General features: G+C 47.4%; 7 protein-coding genes across 7 annotated transcripts; 3 read left to right on the forward strand and 4 right to left on the reverse strand.

Moving 5' to 3' along the window:
* Positions 1-5,344: 5,344 nt before the first annotated feature.
* GGS22DRAFT_9570 (import inner membrane translocase subunit tim-21, mitochondrial) lies at positions 5,345-6,639 on the reverse strand. The gene is made up of 4 exons (XM_047968524.1): positions 6,282-6,639; positions 6,029-6,213; positions 5,917-5,971; positions 5,345-5,843 (listed from the first exon to the last, which is right to left on the reverse strand). Exons 1-4 carry the CDS (start codon positions 6,531-6,533, stop codon positions 5,652-5,654), a joined length of 684 nt encoding a protein of 227 aa, XP_047824035.1. The 5' UTR covers positions 6,534-6,639; the 3' UTR covers positions 5,345-5,651.
* Positions 6,640-6,849: 210 nt separating this feature from the next.
* GGS22DRAFT_150209 (ArfGap-domain-containing protein) lies at positions 6,850-8,926 on the forward strand. The gene is made up of 4 exons (XM_047959277.1): positions 6,850-7,033; positions 7,123-7,258; positions 7,321-8,232; positions 8,293-8,926. The coding sequence occupies exons 1-4, from the start codon at positions 6,962-6,964 to the stop codon at positions 8,631-8,633; spliced, it is 1,461 nt and encodes a 486-aa protein (XP_047824036.1). The 5' UTR covers positions 6,850-6,961; the 3' UTR covers positions 8,634-8,926.
* A 14-nt stretch (positions 8,927-8,940) lies between these two features.
* GGS22DRAFT_9597 (Ribokinase-like protein) lies at positions 8,941-11,250 on the reverse strand. Its single transcript, XM_047968533.1, has 2 exons — positions 11,022-11,250; positions 8,941-10,655 (listed from the first exon to the last, which is right to left on the reverse strand). Exons 1-2 carry the CDS (start codon positions 11,107-11,109, stop codon positions 9,490-9,492), a joined length of 1,254 nt encoding a protein of 417 aa, XP_047824037.1. The 5' UTR covers positions 11,110-11,250; the 3' UTR covers positions 8,941-9,489.
* Positions 11,251-11,762: 512 nt separating this feature from the next.
* On the forward strand, positions 11,763-14,213 carry GGS22DRAFT_150212 (adenylate cyclase associated N terminal-domain-containing protein). Its single transcript, XM_047959278.1, has 4 exons — positions 11,763-12,087; positions 12,228-12,821; positions 12,881-13,385; positions 13,449-14,213. Exons 1-4 carry the CDS (start codon positions 12,044-12,046, stop codon positions 13,890-13,892), a joined length of 1,587 nt encoding a protein of 528 aa, XP_047824038.1. The 5' UTR covers positions 11,763-12,043; the 3' UTR covers positions 13,893-14,213.
* Positions 14,214-14,215: 2 nt separating this feature from the next.
* On the reverse strand, positions 14,216-16,829 carry GGS22DRAFT_9610 (acyltransferase ChoActase/COT/CPT). The gene is made up of 4 exons (XM_047968541.1): positions 16,552-16,829; positions 16,437-16,488; positions 14,707-16,369; positions 14,216-14,631 (listed from the first exon to the last, which is right to left on the reverse strand). The coding sequence occupies exons 1-4, from the start codon at positions 16,630-16,632 to the stop codon at positions 14,505-14,507; spliced, it is 1,923 nt and encodes a 640-aa protein (XP_047824039.1). The 5' UTR covers positions 16,633-16,829; the 3' UTR covers positions 14,216-14,504.
* A 1,211-nt stretch (positions 16,830-18,040) lies between these two features.
* GGS22DRAFT_9631 (glycoside hydrolase family 16 protein) lies at positions 18,041-21,037 on the forward strand. The gene is made up of 7 exons (XM_047968552.1): positions 18,041-18,457; positions 18,514-18,731; positions 18,784-18,892; positions 18,941-19,010; positions 19,065-19,343; positions 19,396-19,868; positions 19,924-21,037. The coding sequence occupies exons 1-7, from the start codon at positions 18,357-18,359 to the stop codon at positions 20,795-20,797; spliced, it is 2,124 nt and encodes a 707-aa protein (XP_047824040.1). The 5' UTR covers positions 18,041-18,356; the 3' UTR covers positions 20,798-21,037.
* A 16-nt stretch (positions 21,038-21,053) lies between these two features.
* On the reverse strand, positions 21,054-22,616 carry GGS22DRAFT_150217 (Metallo-dependent phosphatase). The gene is made up of 3 exons (XM_047959279.1): positions 21,813-22,616; positions 21,674-21,755; positions 21,054-21,611 (listed from the first exon to the last, which is right to left on the reverse strand). Exons 1-3 carry the CDS (start codon positions 22,337-22,339, stop codon positions 21,243-21,245), a joined length of 978 nt encoding a protein of 325 aa, XP_047824041.1. The 5' UTR covers positions 22,340-22,616; the 3' UTR covers positions 21,054-21,242.
* Positions 22,617-22,626: the final 10 nt, after the last annotated feature.

Raw genomic sequence — 22,626 nt, forward strand, 5'->3', positions numbered from 1 at the left:
AACGGTCTTGAATTCAAATTTTACATTCATGTAACTAGTTCCTCAACAGATATGTGACAGTAGCACAGTCTCGGGTTGTTTATTCGGTGACCCCTCTAATGTTTACACTCCTTTTTATATCCATATGAAGAGAAATCCGGATACAACGAATTGAACTGACTTTATCAGCCCATAACTATTGTAAATTAGGCTTGAGTGTTCAAATTCTTATAGACTTCAATACTCTATTCTTATCAGAAGTCTCTTTGTAGTTTTACGCCACCGACTAACACCTTTACGTAGAGATACACCCCCAGCAAGTTTGTCTCATAGCCAAGGGATTCTGAAGAATACCTTCATATGTACAGTAAGTGCCACTACTATTAGCTAAGCTGACACAGTTCGGGGTTATTAATGACTATCTATACAGATTTGCCCGCTATTTATTCCTTGAAAATATCTTCCAACGTGAACACATGGTGCTTACCTACCCATGTAGTCAGTTGAGCCCCATGTCAGCTTATCCCAAGTATCATTTACTTGGTTATCACCATGTCCTTCTTCTTTGGTTTATGAATTCCCCAATCAAGTTTGTAGAATTATATCTTGATAGATATCCTTTCTTTCAAAATTCCAACTATCCCGCATTCGACTTTGCGCAGCTCGGGGGTTCCCTGTCCACGTGTCGATCATGACATGATTCCCCAACCTTGTCGTCATCTGATTACCGATGGTCGACGATTTTATCGGGTAGTGGCCGAATTAGGTGAGGTAAGAGAATGATTCGGGGAAAGCTGATTAGATTTACATACCCTAGGCCACGTAAACCCTGTACAGTCGACGGCATTAGGCAGTTTCTGTGTCTCTCGGAGAAGCCTATGGAGGCCTAGATCAAGAAGATCTACCACGGCTTAGTCCTTCCGGAGCCCTTAGGGTGGACTGTAGCTAAGTTTGTCCACGCCTTACGGCCGAGCAAACAATAAGCGAATATCTAGTGAATGGGCACCGAGCAATTAGTCCTAGAGTTTTCCTACTAATAAAGCTCTATAGCCTAACGATCTGAAAGGACCGATAAGCCACCACAATTGAAACGGTTTGAAACACGTATAAGTCCTACCACTTTGCTGCGTCCTAAAGGGGGGAGCTCAGGACTCCTGAGAAGCCCGACAGTCCCCAGATCGGTTCTCGAGTATCACGACACCATCGGGCATGACGAAACGAAACGAAACGAAATCGCTGTACCACCTCACTTTTTGAAGAGCCCCGGGATTTTGGTGATACCTGCCCAGGTACCTGTTGGTAACATATGTACCCACACCAAGCTCGTCCAGTTCGATATCAGCAAGAGTACTCGCGTTTTGATAACTTGCCTATCTGAATACTAGTATCGTTCTCGCTGCGATGGAAGAAAAAGTAACGAAGAAGCGAGACTACCATCAGTGATGTTAATATTCCTCACATGCCCCTTGCCATTACTAAGTTTCTAGTCCTCGTTCTCTGTCTTAGAGATCGAATCTCCGCGTAAGTATACCGAGCAGCACAAATTATACTTTTCGCTCTATACATATAAACTACCTTGGCAGTCACCGGCTTCCGGGGATGATCCCGACTTGTCGTCACCCCGCCCAATAACAGCCCAACCAAGTACAATATCTGTAAAAACCCAAGCCTGTATGTTTGATCTTTAGGCTTGGGCTTGCATTAGTTTTCGACCCGGACCCTCAGGCGCGGTTCCGGTCCAGCATGAAGGAATCCCCAGGTGACTTCCCGTTATGGTCCATCTCTCTAGGTTAATCGTAAGATAAACATAGCGATGCCCGTAAGTCCTACATGCAGCACACAAAGTAGGAGTTTGCGACAAAGACGTTTGGATTCTGCACCACCTATCTACCCGCTTCTAATTCGGCACATAATTTATTGGGTTTTTCTTTAATTTGTACCTGTACGTCGTTCCGATTCCAACGCCTACTTTTCGCGGTACTTAGATGCCTCCTTGGCGGAGTAACTACCTAGGTACGGTACCTACTGTCTAAAATAACTCGCAGATGTCACGACTTGTTGTAGAATCAAATTCGATGAATAACATAATAGCTCATATATCTACTACCTTAGATGTATATAGTCTCCATTCATACTATAAAAGTAATCAAATAATATACGTAGACGGTACATGGCCGGACCATTCGATTGAGATATCTCTTCTCTACATGAACTCCTCATACCTAGATAGATAGTTCATATAGACGAAATGACCCGGGCTCTGCTCCACAATGTTTTAAATAGATCGTGCATGTAATCATCCTTGAAGACTCGTGAGACAACATCTTGCGAACAAGACACTTAGCCGAAGCCAAGGATACCTACCTATTCAACCCATCCGCAATGGGGTATCATATGTAATTAGAGAACTAGATTGTTGGGATACCCATGAAGGAATGAATTTATTTTACCAAGACTTCACGTTTTCCGGGATTGCCATCTAGATTAGTTTGATAATACCGAATTCGGTGATATGAAGCTGAGTTGAGACTATGGGTTTATCTCCACAAATAATATGTGCATATGTAGTTTCGAGAGCTGTTACGTTCATGACTTTTAGATGCTTCGTTCACTTTCAATGGATGATATGGCTAGAGATCTTCTACTGAGGGACCTCGGACTTGCATAAGCGCTAATAACCTCATACAATTGGCGAGTATCCATGATATAGACCCCCTGGAGGAAGATAGGTGATATGTATACCTCAGTACCTACTAGGTAAGTATCCAAACACCCAATCAGCTCATAGAGTCTGATTAGGCGAGCTAATCGAGGCCTTATAGTTACCTACCTGGACACTAGATACTCGCCAATCTACCTTGGTATGTATAAAGGATGCTAATAGCCAAGTATAGGTAGGTATATAGTATATAGTATACCGTACAACGCTTGTAGGCGTACTTCTTCATGTAGCATTGGATGAGGTAAGATCTATCGGGCATTTACCTACATAAGCTTTTGCATATAAACTGATGTACTTGCACTATTAGTAGTTGATTTATAACTTTCAATTAGCTTTCTAGTAATCACATTCGAGTAGCGGGGACATGGGTTTCAAACACCGAAAGCAAGTCTATCACAGCAGCATGGTAAGTTATCTAAGAGGATGTACCTTATCAACTGCTGTTAAATGTGAAGAAAAATGATGAGGCCGTTATAAGTTTTCAGATCAGGTGGTCCTTTTGTCTCCGGAGAACCTGTTTTGAACGGGAAATGGCCAATTCGAGGTGCTGAATGTCTCGTTGACTGTGAGATGGATGGGTTGACAACCATGATCCCAGGCACCTAGCCAGCCGCCCTTACATTCGAAAGCTCCATGCGCCTTAAAAATGGAGCTTGGTCAATAAGGGCGTGATTCGCAATGCCGCAGAGTATTACTCATAACCTAAATACGAGCGTCACCCCTTTTCACTAGGAGTTCAGCCCGCCCCCAATACCCAACGCTACCTTGCCTAACAACATACATTAGTAGATACTAAGAAACATAACCGGGTAAATGGACACAGTCATCATTCGATTCCACTGTCTCTTTAAGGAAGCTGCGAGGCATCGGCAGCCATGACTCATCAACAAGATCTAGCCAGCCACCTATCACGATGCAGCGGTGTAAACGCGGCCTCAGAAGCGCGTCTAAATAACCGGAGTAGACCTTGTCCACGACAGCCCAGGTCAGAGATTTCCGATATATTCAGCTACCTGAAAAGCTTGGAGCAACCCTGTCGAAGATGTACACCGCCCTCTCGGATCCGAACCGTACCGATCCAAACAGCTCTTCTCATGCTGTAGCCGACGAATGAATCGATATGGCAAGATTTGGGGGCAAGTATTTGCGTGAAGAGTGGAGAGGAAGCATTGTTATCATGTCAATATGATAAGCCAAGACGACGCTAGGGATCTGTAAAGACCATGTTCAAACCCCTGAGAAGATGGCGTACAGCCGGCGGCCCGTCATTAGTCTCTCTAACATGGACCCACAACTTGCCGTCAAAATCTCCGTCCCTTGCGCCGGATCCAATGGAGCCATCAACTTTTGTGTCCCGCAGATTACCCAACACGTTCGAAAGTTTTATCTTGGAAATCTTTCAAGTCGAGCCGGGATCTGTTATTGGTGGTTCATTCTGCAGGTAGATTCAAATAATTTCCTTTGGGCCGAAATTTATTTGTTGAATCCCGTGAATGTAACAGTTGATGGAGGCAGGTAGATTCGGTGGGTGATTTGTAGTTTTGATACTTCAATAATACCTGAATAATCAAACCCAATGACACCGGATCGCAGTAGCATAGGTACCGTTAGGATGTATGAGATGATAGGAGCTTGATCTATGGAAGAGGGACTCGGCCTGTCGAGGTACGTTGAGTCCATGATGTCCTGTTGGTCGCTAGCTCTGGGAACAGAACAGAAAAAGAGCCTCATCTGTGTGTGTACCGTGTTCTCCTTAGTGAAAGTAGGTAGTTTAGACCTCCTCGCGCAACAACGTCGTTGTTTCCTTGCCCTTTAGTTCCGCCTCGTGATAACATGCCTCGAGGTTCCGTAAGGATTACCGCTCCTATTTCATTAGAAACAGATGCCATGCTCTTGATATTCTATGTATCCTAACATCACTAGACCTCATTCTAATCATTAATGATGATTTTAGAATACGGAATCTGAAAAGGGGGTGGTCTGATGAGCCTCAGGAAAATGAAAAAGAGGTAATAATATCTGAAAAATCTATACCGTAGGTATATATTTAACATTATCTTAATATTATATGCGAGAATAAAGTTATGTGATATAGAGTTGATGTGGGAATGTGAAGAATGATGGTCTTATCTTGGCAGGGAGGTAGCTTCTTCATCGAGGACATCGACATTTTGGCATTGAAAGTCGTGAACCTGAACCGTAGCCGTAAGAACCACTCGTACGTCTCCCACAACCTTCTCTTCCCAGCCCACACCTCGTCTTACTCTGAGGACGTACCATATATCTTAAGGCACATATTCAATCTTACTGTCTCCGCCTGTTCTCTTTGGGCCTAGGAACATGACCTAGCGCCCGACTAGACGGGTGATTCTTCAACTTGAACCCGGGCACGGCAGCGTAAGAAAACTTCGAATGGGTTACAATACAAGTGTAGAGACTCATAGTTTGTTAGACACCTAGCCTGTTGAATAAGGTTGCAGTCAGAGTTCTACCTAGTAGCCGAGTAGGGTACAGAGGTAATATGATGTAAGGAATAGTGTAGATAACGACCTTAATTCAATACATACCCAGTAAATATATAGCGATCGCAAGTATGAATAATTGAGAGCTCATTTTGCAACGACATTCCTATTCTCGCTATGTAACGGGTCAGCATCACTGCAATGCGTTTCTAGTGCCCCATTGATTTCATCGCTAGGATCCGTTAGATTCAACGTCAAACGATTTAAATGCGAATAGGGGAAAGCACAGACACGCTTGACAAACCGCGACAACGAGGAATGCTAGAGGAAGAAGAAGGAAGAAGCATATAAAGTAGAATATTGCAATGACGGTCGAGTAATCGTAGGAGTAGTTAGAGACACAAGGTTGAGAATGGGAAACCGATTAGTCATTTGATGCCATTAGTCCCTGGAACTAATTCAATCCTGCGCGGAAGCGTCCTGTCGAACTACTTCCAAATAATGCCGAATACCTTGTACTTCGTGTCGCCTCCACTTGAAGACCTAGTTTCCGCGTTTTCGAGGTAAATCCTTTGGTGACCCCTAACATCCAGGCAGAGGTACTTGTACTCGAACTCGTCATGGCCAGGACGCTTGGTTAGGTGCGCATTTACCGTGCCATTATTGAGAGGACCTTCAACCTACATAGGAAGACAGGTTAGATCTATAAATCATATGAGCCTCAGGGGCCCTAGCTAGTCAGCGTGGACCTACATAAAAATTGAACATTAAATGCTTGATGCCTCTGGCGTCCGTACTCAGCGTCGACCTATTATCGTCAGTCAAATGAGAGGGCAATTTGTATGGGAAACGTCATCGGGCATACATAATGGGGCGAGCGCGACGCCACTTATTCATTGTTTCTTCTCCATGCGCAACGATCTTCTTGCTATCGCCAAGAAGCGCCACGCACTCTCGATCTTCCCTGACTCGATCGAAGGCTCGACTGAAGTATGCGGTCTTACTCTCCGGAGAGAAGACATCTTCGAAAAGGACGTAGCCAACACCCCCCTAATAAATGGTATGTCTTAGCATATTGCCATATCCGCGCAACAGATAGTAAAAGACGGAAGCTTTACCGCCAAGACTAAGCCAACTACTACAACACCGAAATTGAAGGTTTGTTGTGTGGCACGCGATGCTTTCTCTCCGACAGAAAGCTGATGCCATGGCACATTGCCATCGTCGTTGAATGGCGTGACGGCCCTCCTCTTAGAGGCGGCCGAATTATTCCCTAACCCCTGCTGGGTGGCATAACCGCGATAGAGAAGAGCGGTTGGGAACCGCGGAAGAATGGCGGAAGTACCGAACGGCTTGATTGGTAGCTTCATTACGACGGAATTAAGTCCATGAGAGCTGATTTTGCCGATCGAGGATCGTGAGACGACGATATTCAATAGTTAGAGTTGAAGTTGGTTGAAGTTGGCTGAAGCTTCTCAAGCTTCCGTTGAAATGCAATTCGAGGTGGGGAAGAGACGTTATCTTACTTATCTTAGCGTCTAAAATATGTACCTAAGTACAGAGAAGCAATACACTATTCTATTCTTAGATTAGCTCTCTTTGTTTAATAGGATGTGGGTCCGTGGGTCTACTGTCTATCCATTGAAGTGTCATTTTGGCGAAATCTGGCCGAACTCCTGATTTCGATTTCAACATTGACTTTTAGACTTCATTCCTCCCCCCTTTTATTCTTCACAGAAGACGCACATACCTCCCTATATTGAGTATTGATCTTATTACATTCGAGCCAACTACCAAGATGAGTGCGCTTGCAACCAAGCAGCAGTCGCAGAAGATCTTCGAGAAATTGAAGACAAAGCCTGCGAATAGGGTGCGTGATAATAACATTCGTCCATTCCTGAAGTTATAGCCACCACCGTATGTTTACAAAACACTAACTTTACTCTTGTGCGCGATTAGATATGTTTTGATTGCGGCCAGAATAATCCTACTTGGACATCCGTGCCCTTCGGCATCTACCTATGCCTCGACTGTTCCTCTAACCACCGAAATCTTGGTGTCCACATCTCCTTTGTCCGCTCTACCAACCTTGACCGTACGCCAGTCTCGCCAACCTAAGCAACCTAGCCCTAGATATAACGCTAATCATCTATGTAGAATGGCAATGGGATCAACTTCGTGTCATGAAAGTTGGAGGCAATGAATCCGCCACGAAATACTTCCGTGCAAATGGAGGAAGCGCTGCTCTTGCTAGCAAAGACCCTAAGACAAAGTACCAATCTAGCGTAGCAACCAAGTATAAGGAGGAGCTAAAGAGGCGAGCGGCTAGAGACGCTCTAGAGTATCCCGAAGAGGTTGACGTCACCGATGTCGTTGGAGACGCCGAAAGCAATGCAACCCCCTCTAGCGAACCAAGCGACGACTTCTTTTCTTCGTGGGATAAGCCATCTATCAAGAGACCCACACCGCCTATCTCGCGAACCAACACGCCGCCTGTTGTCGGTCGAACCGCTTCTCCCTTCCTAAATGCTGGCTCTAATGGTAAGGAGATCTCAAGATCTTCCTCGCCCCTATCTAAATCCGACTCCGCCACCGAAGCCAAACCTGCCGCCAGCCGCATCACCACCTCTGCTGCTCTTCGAAAGACCACCACAGGACCTCGCAAGGCCAACGTTCTAGGTGCAAAGAAGACCACAACCAAGCTTGGAGCAAAGAAGGTCACTGGAGATCTTATCGACTTTGACGAGGCTGAGAAGAAGGCCAAGGAGGAAGCCGAAAGAATCGCGAAGTTAGGTTACGACCCGGAAGCCGAAGAGGCTGAATCAAAGCAAACCACTACATCCAAGACTGAAGCCGCCAATGTCACTGCTCAAGCACCAGCGAACCCGCGTGGGTATGGATCTGGCCATACCCGCGAAAAGTCGGCGGCTGAGGTTGAGCGACTGGGAATGGGCTTCGGAAGACTAGGCTTTGGACAAGTCGGCGGTGGTAAAGCTGCTGCTAGCGCCGCGCCCAAGAAAAATGCTGGAGGATTTGGATCTGTTGGTCCCGTCAAGGCTGCCACTGAAGGTAAGATTTATCACTCATAACGACCGATCCCAAAAAATAGGACTAATTGTATCTTTCCAGATGACGATGAGCGCTACGCACGAAATAAGTTTGGTAGCCAGAAGGGTATCTCTTCAGATGAGTTCTTCGGAAAAGGCACATTCGACCCCAATGCTCAGGCCGAGGCAAAGACCCGTTTGCAAGGGTTTGAGGGCGCCACCTCCATCTCTTCAAATGCTTACTTCGGCCGACCCGAGGACGAAGACCCTGTGGATGATTATGGCGATTTAGAGACCGCGGCCAAGGATTTCGTCCGAAAGTTCGGTATCACCGCCGGCGACGACCTCGACAACCTAACAAGTGCTCTAGGCGAAGGCGCCACCAGGCTCCAAGGCGCTATCCGCAACTACTTGAACGGTTAAGCCATGTTTGATACGACAATACGAAACGAAACGTATTAAACCTTCAAGACAACTTCGGTCTAAAATAGGGCGGGGCGAAGGGGGTATGGGTGACGCTTCTTATGAAACCGACTCGATGGGCAACTATTAGAAAAGCCTAGGCAGGTAATATCAATTGATATCGAGTATCACAAACGAGGCAAGACGCGATGAACGGTGTCACGAACACAATGGCTGCATCAGCTCATGATTTCGACGTTATAGAGGAAGTGGCATGTTACGCATACGTAGTAATGAAAACTGATTATCTGAAATCTCTTCGTGGGTTGACCTTGTTTCTTGTTGCCTAAGGCCTACATGATAGGTGCCTAAATAACCATGAGGAGGCATGAATAGGAAGTGCGTAAACTGTTCAGCCAGCCCTAGCTATCTAGTCCAGGCATCTATCAGAGACATCCGGCATCCGACCCACCTATGGCGTTCATAAAACATCTCCAACGCATCCGCACTGTACTTATTCAAGACTACTATATAGGTACCTAGGTAGACAACAAAAAATCAGGCAGTCATGGATACTCATTTCTAATCTAGATAGGTACCTAGTTCAAAGTCTCGGGGGGGAAGAGAAAAAAGAACCAAATTTCATACTCGTTACCCGTTCTAAACCGTAAACCAGAAAGAACCCCCGTTACCAGTTGCTGATAGTCTATACCGTGTACCGCGCCCGCCCGCCCGTATCTCTCGGGTTCTTTTATATGTCGTATTCGCATTGTACTCACATCCCCAGCCCCTTATTCCTGTTCTTATCTTGTCTTGTCTTGTCTTATTTCACAAGTAGGAGGTAGGTAGGTACTAAATGAACAGGCGTACCTTACCCTTAACTAAAAGCGCTAAAAGCCAACCTCGTCTTGAACTCCTCGAACCGTTCTTGTACGTTTACCCCATTCCACGTCTCATTCCCCTCGTCATCCTTGCCTAAGACCGGGGTCCCGACTTGCTCGATAGCCAAGCTAGCTGCGATGCTGCCCCAGGCAGCGGCCTCCTCGAGGCTCTTCCCGCGAGCTAATGCGACAGCTAGACCGCCTAGGAAGGTGTTGCCGCCACCGGTAGGGTCGACGACTTTCGAAGCGTCGGTGTGGTAGGCCGGGATCCAGCGCTCGACGCCCGGATCGACCTCGATCTCCTCGCGGGCGATAGTTCCCTCGGGGTCTTGGAGTAGGCCCGCAAATAGAGCCTCCATGTCGGTGTCCGGCTGCAGGCCGCCGTGCAGAAAGGCAGACGGTTTCTTAGTACGCTGGCGCGGTTTGCTGTTCCCTACTTTACGCTTGCGGCCACCGTTGCGTGCGAGGTAGCAACCTTTCTCGCCGGTGCGGACGACGATGGCAAAAGATTGAAGGGGCATGGAGCCGAGCAGCTGTTCGCAGGCGCGCTCAACGGCCTTAGTGCTGATCTCGCCGGTCTCCGGGTCGAGCCCGGAGTCCCCCATGAAACCGGCCAGCTCCGAATGGTTCGGGCTGATGATATCGATGAGCGGTAGCACATTGGTGCAATTGAGAAGCTCGTCTGGCGTACATAGGTCCGGAACCGGCTCCCAGATGAAGATAGGTCTGGGCAGGGCGCAGCCGTCGGGACCGGAGAGCCCACTCCGCCGCGCCTTGATCTCAGTCACGAGCTCGCGGCACCGCGCGGGCGAGCAAATCAGATGGAAAGAACGTGCCGTAAGTAAATTCGGAGTTAAATCCTCGGCTGTGAGACGCTTCTTCGGTGTTGTGTAACGGAAGGCACGATGCTCGTGTTCGTCATAGCCATTCCAGCCCCGCGTTGTGAGGCGCTCGGGCTCATGGCGTATTAGTGCCGAGGTCTCCCAAGTAGATATAAGCTCCTCAACGGCGGGCGGGAAGTCAGAGCCTTTGTCAACAATCCACCCTACAGAGGTTGAGAGTGGCGGCGGGGAAAAGAGCCGTGCCCCTAAGGCCGAGTAAGCACCAGCGCCACCGAGAATGTCCTTCACCGGAGGCGTTGGTGGGAGGAATTCTATCTCATCTTGATTATGTTAGTTTACTAGATTTCCCATATTTACTCTATCGTTATAGTGCCGAAATCGGATTAGATTTGATGGCAATGTTGATGATACGAAGTGCTTAATATCACGTGTCCGAGGCTTCCAGGTGAAATACGGTCGGATAGATAGAAAGGCTGCTGTCAAGACTGTCCATTAATATCCATATCCCACCCACTTGGTTTGGGCATATTTAACCAATCTGACCCTCGCACACCGAAGATCATACGGCTCTAGCCTTCATAATCAAAGGGCGATGGGTGATAGATATGATAAATAGGTCCAATGAGAAATGAGTACTTCATAAGGAAACTCTTAAGACCGAGAAAGTAAATGAAAATGTATCGTACCGATAATAAACATGCCCAAGGTGACGAAATCTATCTCGCGAGAAACAATGTCGTCGTTCTCGGATTTGGGCACATGCTGGGCATCCATAACTTTTTATTTTGTTTTTCAAAAACTTCAACTCTTGAAAGCTCTCCTCGGCAGACTGTTGAGCGTCATGTCATGTCATGTATCGTACGGTTGGCGTTTATTTTGGAGTGCATGAATGAATCCCCCCTAGACCGCTGCTCTGGCTCTCTTGGGGTATTTTTATGCAACGCTGTCGTATGGTTGTAGTTGAGAGACTGCAGGTCTGAGATGGCCTTCGGTTCAGGGCCGAATTTTTGGTGGTATCTGATAGGCAGAAATTATTAATCAGGCTGAGCTACTGCAATGCAGCCTCACTTCCAAAAGGATCCAACTTTTTGTGCTTTTTTTCGAGGCAGACTCCCAAGGTTCATTAATATAGAATTGTGTTTTTTGGTGGTTTCTCAGTTGGCAAATGTTTAAACGATTCGTTAAGACGTTGGAGGTCTCATGCCTGTAATCGGGTTAGGACCAATCAGGATAAAGAATGAACAGTCAGACTTTCACTAAATGGGTCAAACTAGGGACCCTATTGTTACCAAGTGTACCTACATCTGCTACATGTACTCTGTAAGGTAGGTGCCTCCTAGCTTATGTACAATAGTGGGGCATAGATACTACCTTGGTACTTGAAGCTTCCACTGTCATTTCTTGGCGGCTGTCTGAAGTTTGAGATTCCTACGTTGTACATCAATTTCCTGGCCTCATCGTCTATCCCATCGTACATCGTTGCCTCGCCGTCATAGTAATTCTCATCTGCGCTAATGCCTACTTAACTAGGCATCGACATTTATAAACTTATAAGTTACCAATAGTAGACGAGGTTTTGTGTGTTCTTGTTCAACTCGAACCAGAACTTATATTTCTACGTTGGGTCTTGATTCGTTTTCCCCCTAATCGAAGCTCCAAATATCGTCAAACCTGAACTTTCAAGAAGACCCAAATTACAACTGCCAACATGGCGCAAAATAACATGCATAATTTAGTAACACTAATCAAGCGGTAGGTTATTCTGTCCCCAATGCCCCAATTATTTCCTTTCTTGTCCCTCCAGATCATCGTTAAGAGTGATCAATGATGTATATGTTATGTTGGTCTATACATGTCGACGAGACATAGAGTATTCTAATTATGAATTCCAGGCTAGAAGCTGCTACAACCCGCCTCGAGGACATCGCTTCGTCGACAATAGAGCTGCCCCAAGCTGTCCCCGCCCTTACGGCTACAGTTGCAACACCGTCTAGCCTTGCGAGTCCTATACCACACGCCGCTTTACCTCCCCCGCCTGCGTTGAAGGAGGTACCCGAGGAACATCTACCGGAGTCTATCGAGGAGTTCGATAACTTTATCAGCCAGTCGGTCGAAAAATATGTGGCAATTAGTAACAAATTGGGCGGGTTTATCGCCGAACAAGCTTCTAAGGTCCTGGGGGGGTTCAAACAGCAGCGCCGCTTCTTGTTGATATCTACTAGGGCCAAGAAACCTGATATAACTGGGCCTGATATGGTTATCTACCAAGAGCTGCTAACGCCCATTAACCAGGCACTCATGGACGTCGGTAGCATTAGGGACTCTAGCCGCGGCTCTCCGTTTTTCACTCACCTGAGTGCCGTAGCTGAGGGTATTATGGTCCTGGCTTGGGTTACGGTAGACAATAGGCCGTTTAAACATGTCGAGGAGTCACTCGCATCAGCACAATTCTTTGGAAACAGAGTACTCAAGGAACAAAAGGACAAGTATGTACTGCAAATGATCCAATCTTTAACGTTGTAATTAGAACTAATCTAGGTCACAGAGATCCTATCCAAACCGAATGGATTCAATCCTTTTACCAGGTATTCAAAGACCTTGTCGAATATGTCAAGTTGTACTTCCCCAACGGCATTCCCTGGAATGCGAAAGGGCAGCCCGCTTCTGAAGTCGCAAAGTCATTGACGCCCACCCCGTCCGCTGCCGCTGCCGCTCCACCTCCACCTCCCGCCGCGGGTGGTCCTCCGCCTCCGCCGCCTCCTCCGGGTCCACCCCCCGTCTTCCAGATCAAAGAGCAAGCCGCGCCCTCGAAGCCGGATGGCATGGGCGCAGTATTCAGCGAACTGAACAAGGGCGAGAGCGTAACTAAGGGCCTACGCAAAGTCGACAGATCAGAGATGACTCACAAGAACCCAGCGTTGAGGGCAGGGTCCACCGTCTCCGACTCGTCTAGGGGGAAGAGCCCCGCGCCAGGGAAGAAGCCGAAGCCAGAAAGCATGCGCCTCAAGAAGCCCCCGAAGAAGGAACTTGACGGAAACAAATGGATAATTGTAAGAAGCTCGCGGCCCATGAAGCGTATGATGATGGATAATGAAGACTAATGTTTCGAATAGGAAAACTTTGACAAGCACCCGGATCCGATCGAGATTGAGGCTGAGATGTCGCATTCGATTCTCATCAGCCGCTGCAACCAGACGACCGTTATCATCAAGGGTAAAGCCAACGCTGTTACTATCGAGAATACTCAGCGCCTAAGCATCGTTGTCGACTCTCTCGTCTCCACCGTCGATGTGGTCAAGTCCTCCAATTTCGCGCTGCAAGTCTTAGGGACTTTGCCTACCGTCCTACTCGATCAACTCGACGGCGCCCAAGTCTACCTCAGTAAAGAGAGTAGCTCCACCCGCATCTTCTCTAGCAAGTCTGCTGGTATCAATGTCAACATCATCGCAGGCGATGACGAGGACTATAAGGAGATTCCCTTGCCTGGACAGATTTGCTCATACTTTGACGAGGCAAAGGGGGATATGGTCAATGAGATCGTCGACCATGCCGGCTAAATTTCCCGAACTATACTATTCTTGGAAATGTATTAAGTATGGACCGGGCATGGTGTAAATAAAAGGTGGCGGTGGTTGTCAACGTTGGATTAGGTGTAAGACCAGACGCTACGTGATGTGAAATCTCCAAACAAGCAAGACCTTCCGCCTAGAGGGCGAGCGAGTAAGTGTTAAGAAAGCCAGGATTCCCGGGCATGCTCGGTTTCCCACGGTCTATCGCATTGCCTACCTACTATCTAGGTATCTAGCATTCGTACTATTCTAAGCATTTACAACTTTCATCTTATCTGTTCAAATTCTCGCATATTCACCATACCTGCATAAAATCGAGATCATACGTGAGACTTATTTCAAAGATATTTACTCTGTTAAAAGCTACATATATCCACCAACACCGGTCTGATGCTCTAGAAAAAGATCTAGCAAAAAGGCAGATTTGAAACTGAGGAATACGGCTTGCGCCAATGAGGATAGATCATGATGATATGATGAGATACAGTGGGGAGAGACCGAGGAATATCTACCCATCCCCCACTCCCAAAATTCCCAGAGTAGTAGCTGCGATATGTCTAGAGCAAAGCATGAACGAAACCCCGTTCCTTTTCCTTTTCTTTATAGCTTCGCTTTCGGTGGCTCGAGGGTGGGTAGGAGTATGTCGCGGATATCGTTCGCGGCTTCGTTGATGTAGTGGCTCATCTTCTGGCTACCGATGCCCTTAGATACGATGTTGAAGTTGAGACTAAATTGATTTATATCAGTATATTTCTTCTTCTGCATTCAATTATAACACTATTAGGAGAGATGGTCAGCTTACCTATTCTCGTTGATCATATACGCGATGCCGAATCCGGCGTCGATGACCTGACTCCAGCCGTAGCCGTTGAAGAACTCAGAGCTCAGCTGGCTGGTGGACAAGTACCACGAGCTGCTGTACCCGAAAGCGGGGTCCTTGTAGATAGCGGGGACATCCTCGCCGGGTCCCAGTAGCTTCTTAAGGCCGAAGAGGTGACGGTCGACGCCTTTGCCGTCGGACGCTGCGCTGATATACTCAATATGAGCGTTGACAGCCTTGCGGAACAGGTCTACCCGATCCTTAGCCTCGACATCGGGATCCGCCATGGCGTTGCAGAAGGCGACACTCTCGTCGGACACGGTGCGACACGTTTCGGTACGGCCCTGCTGGAAGCGACGTGTCGCGGCTGACTCATACGTAGGCCGGTTCTTGCCGTACATCTTGTGGTATGCTAGCTGGATTATCATCTGCACGTATGCATCGGGCGAGCACTTGAACTTCTTGATCAAGCCCTTGCCGTAGGCTTGGTAAGCCTGGACAGCGAGCTCGTGCTGGCCGATTACCGTATCAAAGTCCTTGATCGCACGGTCAATCTCGGCTTGAACATCCTTTGTGACCTCGAAGTTGACCGCGACGGGCTCGGGTAGGTTAGATCGGACGGTGGGGTCGCTGAAGTCAAGCTTATTGGCAAAGATGACGTCGTTGACATAATCATTAAGTCTGTGTGTGGGTGTGCCATCCATCATGCTGTGTTCGCCTAGGAAACCAGACGTTCCGTTGTCGTTTACGACAAACTGGAGAGGCTTGTCGTACCACCTGTTCTGGCCATCACCATGCCAGTACTGGTGTGCGCGTTCCTCCAGAGTGACTGGGGAAGCATCATCCAGGCATACGACGAAAGAAGCGGATTCAATGGCTTCGATGGCCGCCTTATTCTTGGGAGAGACGTCTAGAAGTAACTGGCGCGCGTCTGTCCAGATATCTCGGTTCTCGGAAGTAAGCGCACCTACGGCGGGAACTCGCTCAGCGAGGTCATAGATACGTGCGAATTGTGATTCGAATTCAGTTGTGTTGAGTTGTTTTCCATCGATTTCGTGGGCGACCTTAAAAAACTGATTTTTTCGGATCACAATGATGTGCTTGTGCTCCTTGGGGTCATACTTAACAGGGTGATCCGCAGGTCTAGCAGGTACCCTACAGGCATTGAACATCCATTTATAGCTGTCCATGCATATAGGTAGCTTCTTCATGTACTCCGGTTCGAGCGAGCCGCTATCCACCTGTTTCTTGAACTCGAGAGCGGCGGTCGTCAAAGCCGCAGCGCGCTTAGCGGGGTTCCGCCGCCGCCTGTCATCCCGATGAGAGTAGAAATAACTAACATATGGGACTACGGGGTCTCGGTAGCTTAGATATGCTACGTCGTTCCACCACTCGTAGATCCAATTCTTAACTTCGGGCTTTTCCCGCCGCGCAATCAGCTTCTCTTGTAATTTTTGTCCGACACCGCCAGGTTTTATGAATTCATCAATGGCCTTTTTGCTTGCTGCCAATTCGGAGGGGCTTAACAGGGGATGTAAAGATTTCAGGTAGCGGGAGGTGGTCTCTTCGAGAGTCGGAACTGGTAACCGGGGAAGGGATTCCTGGAACCGGAGCATGGCGCCCTTGGATTTATCCTCGACATACCCTACAATTATTCATTAATGATTCCGATTGCAACACAAATTTCCGGACTTTAGTATGTGAGTACTAACCATTGGGAATGGAGCTGTTGCTCCGTGTCGTTGCCGGCGCCATAAATATGCTCTACAGACTCAGAGTCAGTTTTGCGCGATCACTCAAATTGCCCGATTCGGGATCAAAGCGCACCTTCGGCGTTGTAGCTTGTCTTATTCGGGGTATCCTAAGAGCGGTAGCCTGTGCCCGACTCTTTGCCAACGAACTTAACATCCCAATGGTGTTGTCGGAGAATCGTATACTAAAGAAGAAGAAGAGGAAACGAAGGCAAAATGCACAATAGTAGGTACTAGGTAATCTACAAGCCGATAGCTATCTCCCTGGCAATCAAAGGAACCGCGGTATGATGCAGTTTGTATGGGACACGTCCTTGTATTAAACAGTGGAACCTAGGCTATTTCTTACGGGACTCCGTTAATGGAGTCGCTACTTCGTACTTCATACAACACTTGGCCGTTCTAATAATTAACCCTGGCTGCCCTGGGCAGGCGCTACCTAGACAGCCTAGGCTAGCCGTTAGCCGCTGACCCGTTGTTACGAGCGTTCCTTAACAATTGAAAATCGGCAGTACGTAACAAAGCTGCGCCTGCATTTGGGATCTGGCATCTGGTGGGTTGATTCGGCTAGACTTCAGATCTCCGATGCCGAGGTAAAGTGCGGGTTCCACTCCGTCAGGGATCATTATCCTTACCCGCAGCTGCGGGAATTTATGTGTGGCTTGATTTGTTTGTGTCTTGTGATCAAAGCCACACCTCTTTGCTTTTTCCTTTCACATGTTATTTGAAGCTATTGGATCCTGCATCTTATTACATCATTAGTGCCGCGTAACAGCGAATGACTTCGAAGACTTCTAGAAGAACGCGACCCAGGAACTCGGTCTACAGGATATCATATGAAGATCATAAAATATTTAGTCTTGGTTCTTATCAATCAGCCTTCATTTACAGGGCCAGACGTCTTGGTCTTATGGAAAAATTAATACCATAGCCCATCTACCCCTCGATTATCAGGTCGCCCAGTCGCCCTAAAGGGGGACGAACGGAGTTTGCCAGATATTAGAAGAAACCCACCAACCAGAAGTATCACATTTGAGCTAAATCATATTTAGCTATCTCTCTCTCTCTCCATGGGGTACTTACATGAAGCTATCCCGCATGTCGGGGTAGCGGGTAGATGGCTCAGAAATGACAATGACGAGATATGGCCTCGATATCCAATCGGCAGACCCCTGTGTACCTGAAAACACAGATCTAAGAAGATAATTACCGTCGTCATTATCGGATGAAGAGCCCATACGACAGTCATCAAGAGGCTCTGTGGTCTAACTATGCTATTGTTTAGTAAGACTTGGAATGGAGATCCGCGCTTGACGTGTGGAGCGATCTCATAACAGAATTAGCCTCAAGGAAATCCTAGATATGGCCTGAAGGCTTTTCAGCTCGTCGCAAATCCAGACATTTCCGGGATGACGAAACTATATAAATCTTCTTCTCTTCCAAGATCAATTATACGGTAACACCCTCGCATGGCCAAGTATTCCGGTTTCGAGGCGATTTATTAATTGAATTATGAGGAAATAATCCGAATATTGGTAAATAATACCCTATATTGGCGTGAGACCTTCTCTATGTTGTCTGGACGTCCATGTCTCACCCGCATTGGCCCGAGCCTCAGCTGCAACTCCAGGTTTTATTAGCATTCTCCATCGCAGGGCCGCGTTTTAGTATAAACATTCCACCAATATCGCGATATTGTCAATATCAACAACCTATTTAAAATACCAGCTGGAAGCCATGTAGAACTCCGATTGTCAGGCCAGGTCTCTCCTCAACTTTCTTTCGCTACTATTAGCCCAGTCGCTCATTTACCATATGCTTCACTTCTAGTCATTCCTTAAATTTGTTTTATCTTTTTGCAGTTTTCATTCCGTTAGCACAATGACTACGGGATACTCACTCACAAACCATTACGGTGGCCAGGGGCTACTCGATAGCTTCAGTTTCTTCACTGGGATTGATCCTAGTCACGGTTTTGTTGAGTAAGCAAAAAAGTCCAATAGACAGAACTCGTAATCATATATCTAATTCCAAATAGTTATCAAAGCAAGGAGGATGCTTTAGAAAAAAACCTAGTATCTATCGGTCATGATTTCAATAACGTTATACTTGGTGTCGATTCGAACAATACCTATTCAGCCAGTGATAAGGGGCGGCCAAGTGTGCGACTTACTAGTCATGATACCTTTAGCCATGGTCTTTTTATTGCGGATTTTCATCATATGCCGGCTTCAACGTGTGGAACATGGCCTTCTTGTACTTCACAGCATATCCTATCGTGAGGGGTCCAAGCTAACATGTTTATAAGTTTGGGCTTTCAACAATCAACACGATGGTACCGATTGGCCTTTAGGTGGCGAGCTTGAGATTATCGAAGGCGCAAATACTGCCGAGAGGAATTTATTCTCAGCTCATACGTGAGTCTATTAACATCGAATTGACGGTATCTTTACTAAATGAAGCAGAACGGAAGGCTGTCATTCTCCAATTACTGGGTTTTCAGGAAAGCAAGGCTCAGCTAATTGCTCGCCAAGTGTCAGTGAAATACAGAACCCCTTACATATTTCTATGCTAACATAATTATATCAGCATGGAAATATCGGGTGCAATTACGCATCTCCTCCTTCCGATACTACTTCTTACGGTGATTCGTTCAATGCGGAGGGAGGTGGTGTATATGCTTTGAAGTGGGATTCAGAAGACCTGAAATTATGGCATTTCCCACGCTCTGCTATACCCGATGATATCACGTACGGTCATGTCGTAGGGCCCGATCCTTCATCTTGGGGACCACCGCACGCAATCTTTGGTGGCTCTTCCTGCAAGCCTGAAAACTACTTCTTCAACATGAGTCTTGTTATTAACACTGTAAGTATAACTCGCACTTATACGGGAAACATCGATTAATCTGAGCTGGTAGAACTTCTGTGGTGACTACGCGGGCAATATCTGGGGAAAAGCAGATCAATGCAACCAACTTGCACCCACATGCGAGGAATTTGTCGCAAATAACCCACACAGCTTCCAAGAAGCATACTGGGATATAAACTATATCGACGTTTACCAATATGGGCCGCTAACCAACATGACGGTCCCGCCCCTTTCCCCGAGTGTCTCATCCTCGGTTACCCCATCGATCTCCAGCACAACACCTGCCCCGAGTGGAGTGACCCCAACTTTCACTCGAACCATCACTTTGTCTACAGTACTTCCAGTCGAAACCGATGGCAGCATGGTAGACCCAAGTACCATTGACGGATACACACTCCTCGGATGTTTTGAATCTGGTGCCGGCCACGAATCCTTCTCACAGATATCCTCACACCCAGGAATGGACAATGGGGCTTGTGTAGCTGCTTGTACCGGGCGAAAGTATGCTGGTGTATACGACCAGTACGTATCCATTTTAAACACAACTACAAGACGTCCTATGCTAACCCTATTCTAGGACCTGCTACTGCGCTGATACCCTCGGGCCATCTACTGCGGTTGAGAACGCCATGTGTGACACCCCATGCAAAGGGAATGATAACCAAGTCTGCGGCGGTTCTGCCGCCTCCCCTGAGCAACTCGAGTCCTCTGATTTCAAGATCAACTCTGCTCACAAGACCAACACATCCGATCTTACTTCTCAAAATCACCGCCGTCACTCTCCAGCCGGCATCCTCCTTACGGTCTACTCCAATTTCGAAACCGCGCGTGCTCCTCCCGGCGCTCCTGCTATGGGCGGTAGCCCCATGGATCTTTACCCTACCGTGCCGGCGCACAATGTTTCAGTAACCACTGCCCTTACCGTAACTTATACTACTGTATGTTCGACAAACCCGGCTACCCTAGTTGAAGTTGAATACGCGACAACTGTCACATACGAGGACTGCGGCTGCACCGCATCTAAGCATAAGACCGACCATCCCGCTATATACTCCATGAATGCTACGACAACGCTCCCCACTACTGCCATAACGACAGTGCCCATGACAACGCATATAGAATCATGCCGAGCATGTGGCCCACATGGCGAAAGCATAGTCACACTCACCGTGCCTGAGGCAGTAGTCACTGAAGTCGTTACCTCGATCGCAGTCCACACTGTCGTCCCTGTTATCAGCAACAGTACTACCTATACAAGTACTACCTATACACCTCTAGCTCCCGGCACAGTAGTTCCACTTCCTCCCCATCCCAAGCCTAGTGCCTATCCTGGCAATACCATGCCAGTGGTTGCCGCTGCTCCCCCGAGTAAATCGACTAGCTTTCTTGAGGTGATTGGATGGGGCATTGCGCTGTGGTTTGGGATATTCGGATTCATGCTTGTCCTATGATCATGGCTACCTAGGTAGCTTTCTACCCTCACTTCGTTCTCTTCCCTCTCCTTTGTTTTCTTGGTGGCTTGGAGTTCTGATGCATTTCATCCTATCATTTTTGCGCTCCAACCTACTCATTTCATGTATAACATATTCAGCATGGGGTAAACGGTGTTCTAAGGGGTCGAGGCACATGCATAGGGGGTGATAGGGGCATTCTTACGACGATTATGAGATCTAGGTACCATTAGCCTATGTTTGCATTCAATGACAATTCTTTGTTCAAAAATCTGCAACAATCTTCGTGATTCACATGAATATGGAAGCCCCGAACTCGATTCTCAAGCATGGCTCATTTAGCCCTCATCGTAAAATCTTCGCAAGGCAGTGTGTCCTTTTTTTCTACATATATGTGCTGACATACATGTACATAATTCCCAGTAGCAACCGAAATTTTCACATTTTATATCTCAATCGTAAAAGGAGACTTCTTAGTCAACTTCCCTGAAGTCCCATGTTGCATCGCGGCATTGATCATAACGCTTCCGTTGGCGGCTCCGCCCAGCATGAACCAATGCCATAGAACGCTGATGACTCCGTAATAAAACACTTTCCACGCGTCAATCCAACCTGAATGTGGGATCATATCCAAGATTAGCCCTCTCTTCGGACGAGACATGACCTTTTCATAGGACTTCTGGCACTCGTCCCAGAAAATTGGCTGAACTCCCCGCCCCCAATGAACATGTCCGAATAGGTGCACCTTCGGCTTCTTCTCCCATATTTCGCGCAGCAGATTCGGACAACCGAGGGAGAGGTCGAGATGATGCTTCTATAGTGGGAAGCTTAGTCATGACTAGTCGAAGAGGTAGGTGCTGGGGATAGATAACTTACCGGTGGAGTATGCGTGACAAGAATCTCGGTATCTAACGGGATAGTGCCAGCCCATACATTCTCCTGGGGTGTATATTGGAACCTATGCAAAATTATAATTCAGAATCAATTTCAATCAAAAAGGACGCATTTCACATACGCGTGCTCGGAGCCTCCACACTCAGGAATATCGGGAGCTCCGTAAATATTCAGCTTCCGACCACCCTTGAAATTCAGCGTAACAGACTTATGTTCGAGATAATGCAACGTCTTAACATCCACCGTCTTATGAAGCAGCGTATCTTCCTCGGTCCTCGACCTAATATCAAACCAACTATCATGATTCCCACACACGAGAACCTTATGCTGGTGGGGCAGGGAAACGAGCCAATCGATCTGCTTCTGGATGGAAGCGGCGGTGCCGTCGTTCGTCAAGTCGCCGCAGTGGATCAGCAGGTCGCCGTCGGGCACGTCCCGGACGATGGATTCGTGGGTGTCGGACAAACACACGATTTTGATGGGCGGCCTGTTCCGCGGCGGCTTGACCGGGTTCCCGCGCAGCCACAGCACAAAAAGGTACAGGTGGAACACGATGGCTTGCAGAGGCGACTCCAGGATCCAGTCTAGTATCGTCGGACGTTCCCACACCATAGGGCGACGCAGCCCTAGCTTGACGAGCAATCCCATATTTAGTTGTTTTTTACCGATACGTTCTTCTTATTTTTCACTGCTATTTGCTGCTGCCCTACGGCCCTATGACGTAGCACAACGAAGCTCTGTATAAGCTGGCTTGAAAACAATAGGGGTTGGATTCAAAGGATTGCGGGATACTTGATGAAGAGATGTATGCAAGCTTATTTAACGGAGAGTCAAAAGGCAAATATGTTAGCTATGCGGGAGGCATGGCTTTTTATTAGACCTTTCGACATGATTATCTCATGGATTGAGGTCCGTTTTGAAGTTGGGGATGGCAG

Source organism: Annulohypoxylon maeteangense, assembly GCF_022496945.1.
Source record: "Annulohypoxylon maeteangense strain CBS 123835 unplaced genomic scaffold GGS22scaffold_1, whole genome shotgun sequence".
NCBI classification, from domain to species: Eukaryota; Fungi; Ascomycota; class Sordariomycetes; order Xylariales; family Hypoxylaceae; genus Annulohypoxylon; species Annulohypoxylon maeteangense.